Source organism: Rhamphochromis longiceps, linkage group LG14, assembly GCF_057381845.1.
Source record: "Rhamphochromis longiceps isolate RC_006_pf linkage group LG14, R_longiceps_female_GT1.1, whole genome shotgun sequence".
Lineage (NCBI taxonomy): Eukaryota > Metazoa > Chordata > Actinopteri > Cichliformes > Cichlidae > Rhamphochromis > Rhamphochromis longiceps.
This window is the reverse complement of record NC_140570.1, coordinates 36,817,114-36,837,688: the sequence shown is the minus strand read 5'-3', so window position 1 is coordinate 36,837,688 and position 20,575 is coordinate 36,817,114. Positions and strand designations below refer to the sequence as shown.

Genomic DNA, 20,575 nt, shown 5'->3' with positions numbered 1-20,575 from the left:
ACTCGCTGATCTTAATATTTAGACAAAAAAGGGCTTTAATTTATGAAACCCTGAAAACATTTTCAGACAAACAGAGGAAAGAAAACACACATATACAAGGGTTATCGGTGTCTTAGTTTAATTTATTACAGCTCAAATTTGCAAATATAAAACAAATATTCATCTTTTCCACATTCTTACATGTGCTTCACTCAGCTTGTAACAGACTGTCGTTTAACAGCAGCTAACACGGTGCGACTTCAGCCCTTTAAACAGACTGCAGTGGCTGTCTTCTACCACTGTAAATGCAAAACAAGATTCCTACGAGGAGTCTCATGGAATGAAAATCTTCATGGATCAGGTGGTAATGCTGCTTTCAGGGACTCAGTCTATTATCAGAATTCTCAGGTGTTAGGGTTTGTGTAAAACTTGTTATTCAACGCTCTTTGTAACAAATCTTCAGTTCAACTAGTTTAAAAAAATATCTCTAATAAATATCAGAAAGTAGAATGACATTCCACATTATTTGAATCTTTTTGTAGTAGTAGATTTCAGGCATTTCAGTGAAAAGCATAGATGTAACATTAGAAGAATACATCAATATCTAAACATAGGCTACCTCAGTAGTTGATAATGCTACTTCTACCAGCGTAGAGTGAAAGCCTCGAATGCACCATCATATTTATGTATCACTCGGCTGCTGAGCGATCCACCCGTCCTCTCTCATTGCTTGTTGGTTGTCTCATGATTTGATTACTTTCCTGGTTAGACATCAGTGATGTTTGCCAGAAACATTTTCAACTTGGCTACAAAGCTGTACCGCCGCTGCTATTTTTACTACTTGTTCTTGTGCTTTGCCTTGGAAACATTGTATAAATCTACACGGCGGCTTTCAGTAAAGACTTTCATCTCGACCTCAAAACCAGTTTAATATTATCAGGCCAAAGCTGACATTTGGGCACACAGCAAAAAACCTAAGGAGACTTTTACACATCTGAAATTCAAAATGCAACAAACGGATAATCAATAAATACTGAACATAGGCTACGTTCACACTGCAGGTCTTAATGCTCAATTCCGATTTTTTGATCAAATCCGATTTTTTTTGTCTGCTTGTTCACACTACAAATAAAATGTAACAGCAAACGCGCTCTAGTGTGAACGCTCAAAGCGACCCGCATGCACAAAAGAAGACGTCACACACAACGCGCTCTGTTTAGACCCAGAGCAAACAATATTGTTTGACTGATGGCCCTTAATATAAAGACTTCGGACTTGACGTTTCCCAATTTTTGCTTTAAGTTATTTTGTTATTTACATAATAATGTAGATGTATCGGATTCAGTACCACATACGAAAGTGACCCAGATCGGATTTGAAAATATCGGATTTGTGCCGTTCACACTGTCACACCATGATCGGATATGGGTCGCAGAGGGTCAAAAAAAATCTGATTTGATGCGCGTTCGCCTGCAGTGTGAACGTAGCCTTAGAGAATGATTTACATCCATAAGCAGTTAGAAGATATTACCTATGTACATATGTGCAAAAGTACTGACTGTAAAAAGTACTAAGTTAAAAAGTCAAATATTTGCTTTTGTAAAGACAATTTGTTTTCACAAGGTGCAAACCAACAGCTGGAATCCTGAAACTGCTCCTACTTGTTTTTTTTTTTTTGTTTTTTTAAAGTTGTTCCTTATTTTCATCATGTCCGAGCAGGACTTCTGGTCCAATAACGCAGCAGTCTAACAATATAAATTATACATGACCAGCACATTTTAAAGGCAAAATACACGTACCTTTTTTTTTTTTTTTACTTTAAACAGTGTAAACTTTGATAGCTTATCATCTTCCTCGAACGTAAAATTACACTTTACATTTTAAAAATTGTGTAAAGAACTTTACATCCCTGCACTGCTTCTCAAATTACAAACAACTCCATTTAAAAAATATGATCTTTAGTATCAAAGCATCAAGTGAAGTGTCTTAAAATTTCCCATAGTTCAAATGTTAACCTACAGATTGCCGCTTTCCTTAGTGTAACGTGGTCACGTTTGTGTAAAAACACAGTCTGCAGGGGAAATGCATTTAAACTAGATTAAAGTGATTTTAGCACAACTTAAAATTAACCTGCTAAGACGCGAACTCTTTCATGGCATGCATTTTTAATTTCTGTTTGCTATTTGAGCTGATTGGGGAAAAATTTTGTATTGTGGTCTAGACAACCCAAAATGTGATGTCCACATATGTGGACGCCAGGTCCTACGAGTTCAAGATCAAAAGTTAACTGGAAATCATAGAACTGAACCTAAAACCAGGAATGATGGGATTTAAAACTTCAAGTGATCCGGAAGAAAATGTCATAGTGCAATTCCGATAACGTCAAGTTAAAATTCATCACATGACCCAGCCCTCTATTTATGCTTTGTTGTTTTGTTTTGTTTTTTTTAAAAAGAAAAAACTGAAATTGTGCGTTTTTAGAATGAAACAAACTAATTTTAAAAGTCAGATTTTTGGAAGCATCTTAGTCGAGTCAATTATCTTTTTTTCCTTGAAGACTAAAAATGATGAATCCACTCAGGCCTGATGTTCCCACACTGATTAAACACACTGCTCTGTGCCGATCGTCATCTTTGAAAGGTGTTGCGTTTTTAGGGGATATTCTTATTTTTGCGTTAGCTGTTCCCACCGAGTGAGCCTCTTCTCATCAGACTCTGAGTGCTGGAGCTCAGGCCTCGAGTATCCGTCAGCTGGCTCGACTGATCAACAAAAAAAAAAAACACAAAATGTGTCTTAAGAGGTGACGTTTATCTTAAATGTGCATGAGATGCTTGCAGATTTCTGGTTTTCAGACTGTGTGGTTAACAGTCTGCTCACCTCGCTGCCATCCTGACTTTCTCTGACGCCAACGTTCAAAACATTCAGAGAGTTTGCCCTCTTCATCCTGAAAACGGGGCAGAACAAACTGTTCATCAGGTGGCTTTTCAGCATTCAGCTGGAGCTAAAACACCTTGTTTACAGAGCATTTACCCAGCATTCCTTGGGGTTGTTTCCTCCATTCCGACTCCTTTCAGCTTTCGGACCAGTTTCTCGCTGCTTCGCCTGATCGACTCTCTGAGTTTGGTGAAGGAGCCACTGCGCTTAAGTCCGTCCTGTGTGGACCCGCCGTCCTCCACCACGCCGGACCAGCTGGGACGCCCGTCACCTGGACAACAGACATAAAACAAGCAATTGTTTACATTGAAATTTGAAGTTTCTTTCTTTTTTTGGACACAGTTGGACATTAATACGATAAGAACAATATAAAACTGTACAGTATACAAAAAAAATCTAAATAAAACTGTTTTTGCAGAAAGACTGAGACAGACCTACATTTAAAAAATATGAAAACTGCTGAAATAAAACTACAAAAATGACAGATTTCCACAGAGTCTGACTGAGACTTATATGATGAAATAGTATATGAGGCAAAGAAGCTATTATGTGTCATGTATCTGCTGTCAGAGAAGCCCCTAAGGACAAACTCCGGGGCTTATAGGGTAAATATAGGGTATATTTGAATGCGAATCATGCAAACATTAAAAAAGGTACATTAGCCAAATTCAACATGAATACACAAAGACAACACAGAAAGCTAAAACTGAGCAGAATGAATCACAGCTCATGTTAAAATGATAAAAATGAATGTGTTATGCCAGCGTTAGGTAGTTTTCTCAGTACTCAGTGGTGGAACTGATCCCTTGTGGTTATCTCACGCTCTTAAAATGTCATCGTGTCACGAGAACAATTACATAAACATGAGCAGTTACATGAAGTAATCTGTTTGTACCTTCAACAGACCCAAACTCCTTTTCATGCGCTCTAGTCAGGATCTCTTTGTAAAGAGCTTCAGCTTGTCTGTATTTCCCCTGCTTAAGATAACATGATGCCTGAGGGAGAGGGAGGGGGAGAGGGGGGGGGGGTTTAAATGATGATTGAAAAAAATAATAATATCGTAAATAACAACAGCCTCAGTAATCCAGACAACGAGGTTTCCTCTCACCAGGTTGTTCTTGGTTTTAGCCACGTTGGCGTCGTCTGGTCCCAGCTTGCTCTGGTAGATGTGCAGAGCGCGCTCGTAGTACTGCTCCACTTCCTGGTACTTCCCCTGGTTCTGACACAGCAGAGCCAGGTTGTTCAGCTGTTTGGCCACATCTGGATGATCTGTACCGAGAACCTGAGGAGGCGACAAAAAAAAAAGGTGCACGGTGAGGGACGATCAACCAGTTACTCTTTCCATAACACTTCCAGTATGTGATACAGGGGATGCCTGCTCACTCAGCTCTGTGACATCGAAAGATAGAGGACATATTTAGATGTTTAAGTAAATTAGCAAGGGCAGCACGGTGGCACAGTGGTTAGCACTGTTGCCTCCGGAGTTCAATCCCACCATCAGACTGGGGTCTTTGCGTGTTCTCCCTGTGCGTGGGTTCTCTCCAGGTACTCCGGCTTCCTCCCACAGTCCAAAGACATGCAGATAATTTAAAGTTTCCAATTAACCTGAGTGTGAATGGTTGTCTATGTGTTAGCCCTGCAACAGACTGGTGACCTGTCCAGGGTGTACCCTGCCTCTTACCCTAAGACCCCCTCATGACCCTGAAAAGGATAAGCAGCAGAGAATGGATGGATGGAAGTAAATTAGCAAAACATTTAGTCTGTTATAAGTCGGGCATCCATAATCTAGGTTAGATTAAGGTTAAAGTGAGTTATTAGTAGGAATTTGGGATATCTGTTGTAATACAAAGGTGTTTTCTTACCTTCTCTCTGATCTCTAGAGCTCTTTTACAAAGCGGCTCTGCTTCCTTGTATTTTCCTCTTTTCCCATAAAGCACTGCCAGGTTGTTGAGCGTCGCTGCCACCTGCATACACACATGCACGCACACACACAAATACACACCAGCTCACTCACTAAAGTCTAAACCACATGAAATGACTACAAAGGGAGCCAATATTTGCAGGTCAGGCATGTCGGAAGCAACGAACAACAAATGAGGATCAAAATTCTTGTAACCCACAAGGTTTTATGTTTCATGTTTACGCTGATGAAAGAGAACGCTGAAACCAGTTTTAGCCGCCTCATTATAAGTTTTCTTCCAGTGCAGCCGAGTAACTTACAGCCGGATGGTCCATCCCAAGAGTTTTCTCCCTGATGGCCAAAGCATCGTTCAGCAGGTTGGCGGCCTCTTTGTATTTGTTCTGATCTCTGTAGGGAAACAACACAAACCACACTGTTCACCCAGTGAGAAGCGTTTGGCTTGTTAAGGACACTTCCTCCCTAAGAGTTTCAGATAATCTATCATCTATTACAAGAAACTTTTATTAAACCTCAAATTTGCCAGGTATCACAAGCCAGAGTCAAAGCCACAACCAGTCAGAGCAATATAATGCTGATGACAGAGAAGCCGATCCGCTTAATTACTGCACACCAACTGCTTACACGGGACGCTCTGCTCAAACCGGGCAGGAAAAGCATTTATACACCTACCTCAACTGATACAAGCACAACAAACCATTTTTTCCATCTAAAACTGAATAATAAATCACTTTATCTGCAGCATCATTACGTCTTTAACATTTGAAGACATTTAACATTTAAAGTGCATCATTCTGCCGGCAGAGCTGAAGGAAACGACGTGCACCAGCTAGACAAACGGCACTGATGGGTTAGACGAGACGAAAGCCGCGAGGACATTTCTGAACTGAAGGTGAGTCACATGACGTACTCGACCGGAACAAATAAAGCATGAACTCTGAGTCGTCTGGAAGACCTCGAATGGTTAACCCAGCTTTGATAGTGCCACCGCGGTAGCTGTAAATACCAATACAGACGCTTTTGCAATGCTAACTGACATCACCTGTACACCAGCGCCAGTATATTGAGCATGGTGGCTACGTCTGGGTGGGTGTGGCCAGAGGACTTTTCCAGGTCTTCCAAAGCCTGCGGAGACACGATGAGGTCATTTTAAATGGTTGTCAGGCGATTTGTTTTGGTTAGCAACAGTTAGGACAGTGGAAGCCCCTCCCACCTGTTTGCACAGCGGTACCGCGACCTCATATCGTCCCTGGGATGCGTACTGGATGACCAGGTTATGGAGCGTTCGAAGGCGGGCGGGGATCTCGTAGCCGCCCTGCTGGGCTGCAGCTGCTGCACTGCTGTGGTGAGGCTGGGACACTAAACGACAAACAAACAAATAAAAGCAAGACCATGCTGACTTTAGAAGGGCCCAGTTCCATTTTGGATCATTTTAACAGGTCTAACAGAGAGGACCAAAAACAAGGCAGGGTGGAACCTAATATTTAATTTGACCTGTTTTCTATACTGTATGTCTCACAAATAAAGTATGATGAAAACTATTTTTTAGACGAATGGATGGATGGTGTTAAGCCCAAATAAAGATGTATTACATGAAAACTGGCTGCATAATTGCACTGCTATTTAGGCAATTAAGTAAAATTGATCATAATAGAAAAGTTTAAGCGTAACAATAAATGCAGGCGAAATTTTTTAATTTTCCCATTTCATCTTTTCTCCCTGGTCACTCACACTCAACCTGCAGTCGTCTAACCTCTAAAAACACTAAAGTTTATATCTTTAAGTTTTTGTCAGGCTTTAACGCTGTCAAAAAACAAAAGTCAAAGGAGGTAGCGATGCGTACTCATGTTTCACCATTTTCTAAAAGGAAGCCGCTGTCCTAAAAGATAACTTCAGACTGGCGTCGTATTTCACACTACAGAGATTCACAGATCGCTTTCATGCTTCCACCTTCATGCGCTCTAAATTCATGTGTAAGCTGATAAAATGCGTTTGTTGTGTGTCAGCAGTTACTCAGATATCAGGATTAGAAGCAACAGTTACACCTTGAGCTTATCTATGACCAGTGAAGATGTAAACCAGTATCTGCCTCCAGTTTCAACGCTGACACTTCTCAAAGCACTCAAACTAAATCACGATGAGAGTGGCGCTCAATGTATTGACTAATTTAAATTAAAAACAGTTTGCATTTACTCAACACCTCCTCTGTATCCAAAAAAAATCTATCAAAAAAAGGGTTTTGTCATTTTGGAGACAGGGAGGTGTTCAAAACGATAATAAAAACACATTTCAAAGCCTAGAAGAGCCTCACTCGAAGACTGCTCCTCATCCTCAGCAGGAAAGAGGTCATCCAGAGACTCTTTGTTGGAGGAAGTGTCTTTGTCATCCTGAAATAAGAAACACACACAGCACGACTTAGAAGACAGCAGTACTAACGGTAAGCTTAAAAGTTGACTATATGGTTCATCCGTTTCAGTAGCTGCTTTTTGTCAGCGAGCTCTGATAAACCCGCAACTGCACACTGTCCTACACGCTAATTGGCAATGACAGGAAGGCAGCTGAGTGAAGCTAAAGCAGAGAGAGTGAAAACTGGTGGTGCATTCATCAGATGCAAACCAGCTGGAATCCAAATGAATGCTAATGTTGCTCTATGACATTAGAGCTTAAACAGTTTGCCAACACATCAGCAAAAACTTGCTAAACTTGCTGAGATGGGACATGACGTCCTTCTGCCCAGTATATAATTACAACAGCTTTAGTAAAGTCCTCCAAACCTCCAGCTGCAGACAAACTTTCAGCATATTAATTTGATGAATATACACACAAACACCATGGTTAAGATTCCTGTGCTGACACAGCGAAGCGCTGACTCTCCCTGTTACTCATCTTGAAGGGCAGGTTGTTTGTTGTTACTCAAACTCTCAGCTGGCTGGTAAATACCAACAGACTCTTCTGCAGACATATGTGGGTTAGCATGTTTTCTGTCCTCACCAGAGGCGGCTCATCCTGGTCATACTTGCGTATGGAGGACATGAACTGCAGGTGTCTGTTCTGCTCCTCGAGGGTGACCACCTCCTGCTCCGTGTCCTGAAGCCGCTGCTGAGCGCCAGCCAGCTCATCCCTCAACCACTGGTTCTCCTGACAGAGACGACGAACCTGAGAGGGAGGATGCAGAAATGAGAGCGAGGATGATACATAACAAAGAGAAGAGGAAGGAAACAGGCAAGAGAATGAAGGAGCCATGCAACAAAAACGGAGACACTGCCATATCTAAATGCTTAAAGTTACAGTGTGTAACGTTTTCACCAGTAGATATCAGGAGAATGCAGATTGCAGCCAATTGAATCCTGTTTTCTTAGCGCTTCGAGTGCTAATCTAAGCTACGGTGGCCGATGTAGGACAAACATGTTTTAGTCAGCCAAGAGAGATCAAAAACATTACATTCAGCCACATCCCGCCAGCATATTTCTACCAGTTTTCATTACAAAAAAAAAAGCTTTTGTACACCTTCTATTTTAACATATTTGAAAAATATCAACAATAATCAATACATAAGAAACAAAAAACTAATACGTGCCATTTAAATATTTTGCAGTTATGTTTTCATCCAAGTCACTTCAAAAGCTCTTGCCGCTGTTCATCTGTAGCGAGTTTTCTACAGATAGCAAAGTGACCCCAGACTGCAGTTTTTCCCCCTCTGTGGCAGGTTGTCAGTCCACTGTTTACCTCAGCTGTCAATGCCGGGTGTGAAGCATGCTTTTCTAACTACTGTGGTGGAGGGAGTAAAAGGAGTGTGACAAGACAAATCTGCTGACTAAATTAGGACTAGATTAGCATGTTTATGCGCATGTGTTACAGCCCTGAGTGAGATGAGCAGGGAGAGGAAGACAATTTATTAAGACATCGTTTCCTCCTTTGCATTTTGTTTCTTTGGTGAAGAGGACGTCTTCTTCTTCGGCGAGACATATGATGCTTCAAATCTTGAATCTAAAGACGGATATATGAATTTGCCTCCATGACAGGTGAATGCTAAGTTAGATGTTTGCTTTAACAAACATTTAAAAAGGGAGACCAAATGAAGCAGCCTATGATGAGTGTCAACACAAGTATACAGGTCTTTTCAACAAACTCACCTGAGCTCGTAGCTTTTGTTTCTCTGCCTCCAGAGAACCGAGGTGAGCTGACAACGCCATCATCACCTGAAGACAATGTAAAAAAAATGTAAACCCAACAGAAACAGAAACAACAGAAAGAAGACTGCGTGCACCATGAAGGGAGATCAGTGACTTAACGACTATGCTTCAGTAAATGAGCTCAAAACTTGTCAACAGCCCGGCTTCAGACAAAACAAATCAAAGGAAAAACAGTCATCAGTGTCTCGGGACACCAACAGGAACAACAACAACAAAATAAATAAATAAAAAATAATAATAAAAAATGACAGACATCAGATATTTTTATGTGTCAGTTCATTTAAGTTTGTCATCAACCATTCATGACAGAAATGCAAGTCTCAAAATTAATTTTTCTTTTTCAAAATAACTGCGCCTGGCAAGCTAAACACGTTTGTTTGTTCAAATAAAAACACAGTCAGTTAAAATAATTAAAACTAAACGTAAACTCAAAACTATTTCATAAAAAAAAATCACTTTGTTTAATATGTAAAGTACAAGAAGTTCAATTTTAAATTATCTGGGAATGTTATTTTCTTCCATTTCAGCCTTAAAAAAAAGCTTGAAGACAAAGACGTGTGACACAAGATTTCATTGCGACTGCTTGCTTCTTTATTTCCTGGTGGTACCTGTGCCTCACTCAGCCCCAGCTCTATCCTCTCCAGCGACTGGTGGATGATGCTGGTCTTCTCCTGCTCAACGCTGCTGCTCTCTGGCACCGCCCGGCTCTCCAGCGCCTCCTGCAGGCTCTCCAGCAGGCTGCGGTTCTCCCCTCTCAGCGCCTCCAGCCCTGCGATCACCTGCTGCGTGCGACACAGAATCTCCTCCCCCGACAACATGGCTGCTGCTCCGAGGTTCCTTTTCTCACTGCGACCGACCTGAGAACAGCACATCATTACAGCATTATCTGCAGTGGGAGTTTATTATGCATTTATTTAGCAGTAACGGCAGAGTGAGAGCTGTAGGGGGATCAGTGCTACATGCAGCTGAAATATTTATGAGTAAAAGTGATAACAGAAGCTGACAGCAGCAGTAACTGAAGCCGCTGAAGTACTAGAAGTAGAAGCAGCAGTGCAATAGTAAACACAGATGGATTTTCTAAAATATGAAAGGTGGCTTAAAGCATAATTTAAAAGTGCTGTTGGTGAAGTGTATACGTGACACAGCTGGTGGATAAATAGACTACATGGAAGGTCTGTGAAAAATGCAAGCAAAAGTAAACTCTGATAATGTTTGTTTAATCTGAATCCAGCCCCATGAAGGGAGTGACTCTCTGATGAGTCAGCCTCGTGCCTGCTGAAGGGTCCCTCAGTGCGAGGGCTGTGGCAGAACTACAGCAACAAGCTTTGGGACCAACGGAAACAGGAACAACCACTCAGAATCTGACTTATAGTGCAATAGATGATTCATTAAGACCATGTCTGCTGCTTTTTCAGGAAACTTCAAGGGTCACATCACCCTGTAGGTCTCATTCATACCTACATGTTGACATGTGTTTCATCTTCTAGCTGAGATTCCTGAGTCAAAATCGTTTCTGCTATAGTCATTTTATAGAAAACAGTCTCAAAATATTAGACTCTATTTAGTCAAAGAATTAAAACCGCAATAACGCTGAGTGAGGGACCACTAGACATAAATACAGCAGGAACAGACGAGATCTGCAAAGAGTGGTGCGCTCAGCCGAACGCATCATTCAATCAGAACTCCCTGACCTGCTGTCCATCTACACCAAGCGGTGCAAGACCAAAGCTAGGAAGATTATGATGGACCTCTCCCATCCCAACAATGGACTCTTCTCACTGTTGAGGTCTGGGAAGCACTTCTGCTCCCTTAAAGCCAAAACAGAGAGAATGATTTTTAAGCCCCCTGCTGTACTCACTGTACACTTATGACTGTGTAGCCACATCCGACACCACCTCCATTGTCAAGTTTGCTGACGACACTGCTGTTGTGGGCCTGATCTCCGACAACATCGAGACGGCCTACCTGGAGGAGATTAGGAACCTGGAGACCTGGTGCCAGGAGAATAACCTCCTCCTAAACGTCAGCAAGACTAAGGAGCTGATCGTGGACTTCACTACAAAGCAGGCGAGGAATTACAAACCCCTCATCATCAGTGGCACGCCAGTGGAGAGAGTGGACAGTTTCCGATACCTGGGTGTCCACATCACTCAGGACCTGTCATGGTCCTGTCACATCAACACCCTGGTTAAGAAAGCCCGTCAGCGTCTCTTCTTCCTCAGAAGACTTAGAGACTTCCATCTGCCACTGAAGGTGCTCAAGAACTTCTACTCCTGCACCATCGAGAGCGTCCTGACGTCAAACATCTGCACCTGGTTTGGGAACAGCACCAAGCAGGACAGACGAGATCTGCAAAGGGTGGTGCGCTCGGCAGAACGCATCATTCAATCAGAGCTCCCTGACCTGCTGTCCATCTACACCAAGCGGTGCAAGTCCAAAGCCAGGAAGATTATGATGGACCTCTCCCATCCCAACAATGGACTCTTCTCACTGTTGAGGTCTGGGAAGCACTTCTGCTCCCTTAAGACCAAAACAGAGAGAATGAGGAGGAGCTTCTTCCCCCAGGCTATTCGGGCCCTGAACCAGGTGTAGGACTGGACTCTCCCAAACACGTCACTATAAGACTGGACTCTCACACACGTCACCACACGCACCACCACACATTTCCTATAATCCTATAATTCCTATAATTTATAATCCTTATCTTTATAATCTCTTCTGCTATTTGCACATTCTTTACTGTAAATTCCTAAGTTAATTTGTAAATTTTTGTAGTAAATTGTAAATATTGTAAAACTTTTCTTCTGTCATTTAATGGTCGGGCATTGTACAGCTACAAGCATTTCACCCCCATGTCATACTGTGTATGGTTGTGTGTGTGTGACAAATAAAATTTGAATTTGAATTTGAATTTGAGGAGGAGCTTCTTCCCCCAGGCTATTCGGGCCCTGAACCAGGTGTAGGACTGGACTCTCCCACACACATCACATCACCACACGCACTCTGGTTTTTCTTCATGCACACTTCCTATAATTTATAATCTCTTTCTGCTATTTGCACATTTTTTTACTGTAAATTTCTAAGTTAAATCTGTAAATTTTGTATAACCTGTAAATTGTAAATACTGTAAAACCACTGTCATTTAATGGTCGGGCATTGCATTGCACAGCTACAAGCATTTCACCTCATGTCATACTGTGTATGGTTGTGTGTGTGACAAATAAAATTTGAATTTGAATTTGATTACAAAGGTAAATAGAGTAGGTCTTTGTGTCCACACAAAGACCTACTCGTTCTCAGTGAAAGGTCAGTAAGACTGAATAAAAGCAGATCCTGTGTTAACTCGGTCCACTTTAAGGCTTGCTGGTTTTAAACAGTATTAAATGTGATTAATTCTCAAAGCAAAGTGTGTGAGGAGAGTTACCTTTCACAGGTAACTCCAACCTAAAACTACACAGAAGCAGATTTCTTATTGGTTTCACTGAATGCACTTTTTTCAATGTAAAGTGGATTAAAAATGTAAAGAACACTGTAATTCAGCACTGTCAGGGAGTACTTGGCTACTCCGCTACAGGAATGTTGTGGAGAAAACCCAGAAACACAATTCACAGCTGTCAGCAACTTCACCACAAAGAAAAACTCATAGCTTTCAGTTTCCTCTTTTCTGATCTCTTCTGGGCACACACAGAAGCGAAGTGAGCCTCTGGAGCTAAATACGAGGGTTCACAAGCAAACAAACAACATGAAGGTCACTTTAGTCACTATTAAACACCTCTTTTTGCATGTCATGCCATCAACTGCATTAATACAGGATCACACTTTTAAGACTTTTAAGATTAAGAAAAACAAATGTATAATAGAAACAAGTTGACAAGACAGAAAATCCACTTCTACATGGACAAACAAGAGCTGCTTCTTCTTTTGGCGGCTCCTTTCATTGGGCACCAGTGTGTATCATGTGCCACCCTATCCCTCCACAGTGGCAGCCACTGGGGTTGTAGTTCCTCTGCCAGTTCCTCTGGGGGGGGCTCTGACATGTTTGTGCCCAGGGCCCCAGTATCTCATAATCCGCCCATGTGTTTATAACTGGATGTCTGGCCATCTGTCCAAGCAGCCATGATGGATTTAAGTGTCTTTTCCAACCTTTATAAGGACGCTGGTGATAATACAATGCTGCTGGACACAAACAGCGCTGCGTCACATTTCAACAGCACATTTCAGCTGTGTGTTTGTCAACAGTTTTAAAAGTGTCCACTGAGTCTAAACACCACCGGCTGCTGCAGCTACAAGACAGAAACATCTTCCTGCACAACAACACAATAAAAAAACAAAAACAAAAGATGTCTCTCTCACACAGACTGCTGCGCCTCATTTCAGATCCACAACAACCGACAGTTATTTATAGCCTACCTGCTAAGTCCAAACTCCCGCGGCGCGCTTTCGTGTTGATCCACAGTTTGAATGAAATAATGGTTTTTATGTGTAAACTGGAGCCCGTCAGTCACTGCGGAACATCTCCGCTCACAGTAATTTTCAGTTTATTTATTTTTAAAGAGGCGGGACGGAGAAAAGTGAACGCTGTTAATCGTTCACCTGCCGCCTCCTCCTGTCATTACGCAGCCAATAGCATCAAGCTAGCTTTAGCAGAACTGAACTTCCGCTTATCGACTTCAAAATAAATGTTGTACACGGGACCCTGTACTTCTTGATTTCACTTGTACTTCTATGATTGTTGTTTAATCCATATATATTCTTAATCAATGGATCTATTTTCAGTTTAAGAATGTTAAACTGCAATTATTAGTGATAAAATAATTAATGACTGCATACCTCAACAATGTGTTGGACAAAGGATGATGAACATGGAGATGCCAGGCAGAAGGAAAAGAGAAGGTATTGAGGAGGGACATGCAGAGTGTGTCATGTTGATGTGACAGAAGAGGATGCTAGTGATAGGGTGAGAACGAGACAGATGATCCGCTACAGTGAGTCATAAATGGAGCAATCGAAAGAAGAAAAGTAACTGGAAACACTGAGAAAAGTGAATTCCTGTCAGATGAGCTTGATTTCTGCATTCTGTCACTAGATGAATGGATGGATTAATATTTTTCCTCACAACTATTTTTAACACAGCTTGCATTTTATTTCTCCCTCAGGTAAAGTTATTAATCAGTTAGACTAAATTGGCACAAGGTGCTCGCCAATTCTGAAGAATATAATTTGTCTTTCTGTTCCTTGGTATCATGTTCCATAAAACACATTTATGATGGGCATTTCTCAGCACAAGCAAAGACACATAACATGCTGTGTTTGACCCAAGGGTTCCACAGTACGATGGACAAATGAAGCTGTATTATGGCTCCACATTACTGTAGAAATTGCACATCAAGAAATTGTATTCCCTGATCCCTGATTCTAAAAACCCCAATATTAATCGTTTTAGGAAGAGAAATCCATAATGAAAGAAAGGCTTTAATTTTGAAGGTAAACTCGCATGATTTCCGGTATTTGTCTGTTTGTTGTGTCCGCTCTGCTGAACGACTTGCAGAAGCTTACCTGATCCCAAATTTCCCATCATACACCGCGACTGTGACGTCCTGTCCCAGGACAAAGCCACCTATCTGCAGAAGAGACGAACTGCCTATTTATCTATCTATCTATCTATCTATCTATCTATCTATCTATCTTTTTTCAGCTAATATGAATTAGTCAAATATAACTCTAATATTAATATTAATGGTAAAATATTGACAATAATGTGTATTTTAAAATTTGGTGTCTTTATCTTTTGTCTTTAACTTTTAAACGATTAAAAATTAAAGGTAAAGGTAAAGTGAGGATGAATGCACATCTGAGGCTAAGTTTAGCATCATAGTGTTATTTTTGAAGTAAAATCAGTCATATGTTCACATAACATTTCGTTATATTTACGTCATCTGTTTGTTCTCTGCTCTTAACTTTCTCTTCTTATACCTTACGAGTGACAACTGCGGGTGTAAACTTATTTATTTATTTAAATAAACAAACAAACTTGGATCTTGGTTTCTTTATCATTTAAAATGCAGACTATTTGCTGCTTAAAACAGTCCCGTGTTTAAAAAGGTTGGTGGTTGTAGCTTTGCTATGTATCCATGGAGACGCAGTTATATTGACAGCCAGGCTCCCTTCGGTGCTGTGGTTTATTTAAGTTCCTGTTTGCTTCCTCTGTTTTCTCATTTTGTTGTATTGTTGCTGCGTTGTCAGAGATTAGCACGTCCTTTCAGTCAGATTAACTGGGTGGTCTGTGCGTGTGCCTGTGTGTGAGAGAGAGACCTAGAGGTCACTGTTGAACCAGCATTAGTCTTATTAAAGTCAAATGAGCATTACAGCAGGTCTAATGGGAGTCACCGGGGCTGCGGCTCAGCAGCTTAACAACAGACAACTGCAAACAAACAGGATCTGAAAAATGTGTATGTGTGGGTCTGTGTGTGTAGAGGGAAGTGTGAGACAATGTAAAATTCACACACCCTTGTTTACAGGAGCAAAGGCAGACTGGGTGAGAATAACTAGAAGCAGTCTCTTTGTTTGTCTTTCGCTGACATTTTGCAGGTAAACGCAGGTCATACGTCTTAAAGTAGAGCTAGTCAGTTCCAGAATTAATTTAAATAGTTTTACTAACATCACTGGCTCCTAACATAACTTTAGGTTCAGTATTCTGTGCAGCTGTAATAAAGAAATAAACTTTAATACAGGAAGCCCAGTAATCACTGAAGTCTGCAGTGCATCCTGGAAACTCATCAGCCTCAGAGGAACAGCAAAAACTGGAAATTTACTAAAATTAATTGATTTTATTAGTTACAATGGACTTTAAACCACATTTGGTGTTTGTCAAGGTGGAAATGATGTATGCAAACTGTTTACAGCTGATCATCTGCAGGCAGCACAGCTAAACTTAACCATAATATCACAAAACAATACAAGAATAACCACAGTAACATATTATGAAAAATAAAGCAAATGCTGATAAATGAAGGGATGTTGATGATGAGTTACATGTATATAACCACAGCTGTTTAGATGAGTGATCAACCTTTAAAGTCGCCCTCCAGAGACCAAAGAAATCCCTCAGAGGAGTTACACAATGGCCTTAATGATCGACACTATTTTGGTCTTTAGAAAGTTCCACTCAGCCTTAAACACAATAATAAAGAGCAAAGCTGTCCTGCCTCCGAAACTGAATCAGTAAAGATCCGCCGCCCACCAGCTGATGGAGGAGTCAGACTGAGACGTTTAAGTGTCTTTTAATGTGTAATTCAAACTGTAGATTGTCACTTAGATTTACCATGACTCACAGGAGGACCTAATGGGCTTAGTCATGCACATCTGGAGCAGCAGAGGTAGAGAAGGATTGTGGGAAAGTGAGTATTTTTATTAGGCCATATATTTTCACATTTGTAAGTCCCCAGACAAGGACTGGGGGTGAGGCAATAGTCAAAAGCATGAAAAGAAAGAAGTCATATGCAGCAGTTATTATTAATAATATACTTTTATTACAAAGGTCCTCCAACGACTGAAAACAAAGCAATCATTTTAAAGTATATACTTAAGAAACAATGAAAATGATTGCTTTATTTTCAGGGCAGCATGGTGGTTTGGTGGGTAGCACAGTTTCTTCCCAGGAAGAAGGTCCTGGGCTTGACTCCACCAGGTGATTGGAGCCTTTATGCATCTTTTCCCCATGCCTGTCTAAAGACATGCATGTTAGGTTAAATCAGCTGTAGGCGTGAATGGTCTCTGTGTTAGACCTGTGATAGACTGGTGGCCTTTCCAGTTTGTAGCCTGCTTTTTGCACCGTGACAGCTGATGGTTGGTTAATTTTCTCTCCTTGGTTCATGGCTTAGCTTATGAATAGTAACTGTTCTCTGACTGTAACTGCACTGGAACCACTGGTGTTACCTTAAAACTATACACTGAGGACCTGTGGGGACAAGCACTGCAAAGGTTAAGCCCCACCGAATCAGTTCAGCCCTCTAGATCTTTCTATAAACCAAAATGACCTTCATAATAATGTGTTAAGACTTGGCTGCTGAGTCAGCGAAACGTAAAGTCATGCCAGCTTTAAGGCAGCAGTTTTTACTCATTGCCTTATTTCTTTAATGTTCTGCAAAGTGTTCCATTTCTAATTGGCATGTTTAAAATTTGTATTTATTAAATCATTTAATATAATGTCAACGAAAGCTTTTTTATTGAGGGGCTTAATCTTCAAACATACTCATACGCACACATCTCTAATGAGACACACTTTACTTTCATGACTGGATATCCTATATCATTTCATTTTGCTGTCACCTCACTGTGACTGGCTCTGAGGACACATTAGCAGCACTGCCTATCATTACAGCCTCAACACTAAAAATACCAACATTAAAACTCTGCATCCTTAATTATTTTTCTACACTTTTTTAACGAACACATAACATGCTAAATATCACATGTATGACAGATATGGAGTCGCCTGTGACTGCGACACAAGACAAGAGATGTCTGAATATTTTTTGAATGCTATTTTCTTTTCTTCTTCTTTTTGCGGGGGTGGGGTTGGGTGCAAAGGCGAGGTAGATGAGAAACTGACATCAAAGCTGGGATTACAGAGGTGCTGGTATTTTATGCTGGCGATCCAACTAGCAGCTGACAGGAAGGAAGTCCCTGCACCCTGTTTGCATGCACAGTCATGGACAAGGACACACATTAAAACACTTCAGGGATTCACTATGTAAACGAGCATGCTCAAAGAATTATGCAACGGACACACACGCACACGCACGCACACACACACACACACACACACACACACACACACACACACACACACACACACACACACACACACAGCGGTCTGGCCAACACTGCTGATTTAAAATGAGAAATAAATGATCGGGGGTAGACTAAGACTAAGGTAGAGAAAAAAAAGTTCAGCATGCAGATATTCCACAGGTATTTGGTGTCTGTACATAAAAGATAACATACATTCAACTCCAATTAGGGCAGTAGAGTTGTTTTCCTATGGACTTCTTTGTTCTTTTGCAGCCACAGCGATTGCCCCCTGCTGGTCATCAGAAATAGTGCAGGTTCATGGGGATTTTCCCAGCAGGACATAGCAAAAATGAAAAAAGTAATTCGATACCATACAATATACTTTATTGTCCCCCCATAAAAGTCCCAAAAGGTTCTGTCCATCTGGACGTAGCGTTTTCAGTGGGAGAAACATTTCGTCACTCGTCCAAGTGACTTCTTCAGTCTCAGCGTGAACGAAGGTCAGGGCAGAGCATTGTTCCCTCAGAGATTGCTATAGGAAGTCTTTTAGGAACCACACGTGTCGCCCCCTGATGGCCTTTAAAAATGCAGCTTTAGAGCACTTTAAATTAGCATCAATTTGCAGACTCAGAGCAACTTCCATGTTTTTAGAAGCTACATCGCTCTTCCCCCCTTTCTTATTTTAGATTAATTTTTACTGATTTTTGAAGTAGTTGATTATGCAAGAGCATAATGTACGAATTGTCTTTGAAAATGTTAAAAATTCTTAACCTTAAGGGAGACGATCGTGGGCAAGGCCAGAACATATGTGTCAGATCTGCTCGCTCTACACTGAGGGCATGTTGAGGCTATATTCCTCATCTCATTTTAGCATGGTTGTATAATTTGTGTTAGTAAGCACTGGGCAGAAATATGTTTCATTTAGTTGGAAACCAAAGAGCTGGGCAGATGAAATGTAAAGGACAAGATCATCAAGGTCAACATGATTCATCTTCTGAATATCAAGTTTTACTGCAATCCATGAAGCAGGTGTGAACCAAAGAGGTGGCCTGCTCACCCAACAGGGCTATCCCTGTGCTGCTGGCATGGCTAAAAAAAAACAAGATGCAGGTGCCTAAAAAGCCTTTTCAGGTTCATGATAGTAAATAAAGACATACATGTGAAGGAAAATTATGAATAATAAATACTGTGAGTTAATCCCAGATAAATCGTCAATGTCTTTTACAACAAAACTGTTAAATATTAACTGTTTCCTGGTGTGTGTCTGTTAAACCGTCTTCTTCTCCGTCGACTCAACTGACGGCGAATGAATGAACAGAGCGAGGGAACGCCTGACTTACGGCTGAGTCAGTGCAATTCAATCAGGAGAACTGGCACTGGAGATCCGAGGGCCGGTCAGGCGGGGCTAAAGATAGACCTCCATGGTTCACCCTCGAGCTCCCCTCACGAGCAGCTCGTGTTTCACTGAAGCTTCACCTCCACAGCCTCCACAGGATTCACACCAAGATCACAGACAGTCGCAAACTGGGATCTGAAAAGCGTATAAACTAGTTGCATGATGTTGTATTCAGAAAAACCCCTCCCACTGTGTTCCTCACACAAAAGTGATGCTGCAGTGATGGCTCATCATCTTCCTGTCATTCTTCGATAAATCTCCCTGCTTTGTGTCCATTTTCTGTTGGTTTTGATATCACTTACTGATCACTGAATGTGGACACTAGACTGACAAACACGCTCTGAGAACCGGTGATGCTGCATGAGGGCACATTCAACCCCTGATAGCAGTGACTTACATAATTTTTCAGGTTTTATTTTCGTGTGTTTAAAGTTTAGGCAAGTTTAAGAAAGAAATCTTTTACTTTCTACTGTTAAATAAAATGAAAATACAAAGACATATATTTAATACATTAGCCACAGTGTCAGGTTGGACTATAAGGATTCACACTTCCAAACATCTGGACAGACTTTGATTTACAAACACAGACGAGTCTCTTAAAATCAGGAAGAACTTTCTGAAAAATGTTCTAATTTCAACCAACCATACATGCAAATCATCTCCTTACTGAGAGTAAGTTAGTGCATTTGACTTTATTAAGTTTAATAAATTTTTTACTTGATTCAAAATGTATTTACCTTTACTTCTCTCACCCCAACTGGACACGGCAGATGGCCCCACCCCTCCCTGAGCCTGGTTCTGCTGGAGGTTTCTTCCTGTTAAAAGGGAGTTTTTCCTTCCCACTGTCGCCAAAGTGCTTGCTCATAGGGGGTCATATGATTGTTGGATTTTTCTCTGTATGTATTATTGTAGCGTCTACCTTACAACATAAAGCACCTTGAGGTGACTGTTGTTATGATTTGGCGCTATATAAATAAAATTGAAATGAATTGAAAATTGAATTTATTGCGTTTTCTGCATTTTGCGGCCACATACGTATTAGTTTAGTTCAGCATCTCTACTTTTGTTTTTCAATAATGAAACATTTCTGCACTGATGTGTAAAAATTCATCACAGTTATTTCAAGAAAAATATTTTCTTTGTGATTGTGATGATTTTTTCCACTCATGTTGTGTTCAGACTTGAATTCGTCTAAATGTGTCAGATAGTTTCTAATGTTTTTATTTTATTTTTGTAGGACAGCGTATTAACAGGCCACCACGAATGCAACTTCTGCAATGATCAGTGACTGTTCAGTGCTGCTCTTCAAATGTTAATAAAGCCAGTGTTCCTGTAAGTGTGCAGTCACTGGACACATGGATA

At 41.0% G+C, this 20,575-nt stretch overlaps 1 protein-coding gene across 1 annotated transcript; it reads right to left on the bottom strand.

Annotated features, from left to right (window-relative positions):
- Positions 1-46: 46 nt before the first annotated feature.
- On the bottom strand, positions 47-13,653 carry klc3 (kinesin light chain 3). The gene is made up of 14 exons (XM_085379616.1): positions 13,435-13,653; positions 9,633-9,881; positions 8,965-9,030; positions 7,823-7,987; positions 7,143-7,218; positions 6,045-6,190; positions 5,874-5,956; positions 5,134-5,221; positions 4,776-4,877; positions 4,022-4,195; positions 3,809-3,908; positions 3,010-3,184; positions 2,857-2,923; positions 47-2,738 (listed from the first exon to the last, which is right to left on the bottom strand). Exons 2-14 carry the CDS (start codon positions 9,840-9,842, stop codon positions 2,655-2,657), a joined length of 1,536 nt encoding a protein of 511 aa, XP_085235742.1. The 5' UTR covers positions 9,843-9,881; positions 13,435-13,653; the 3' UTR covers positions 47-2,654.
- Between the last annotated feature and the right edge of the window lie 6,922 nt (positions 13,654-20,575).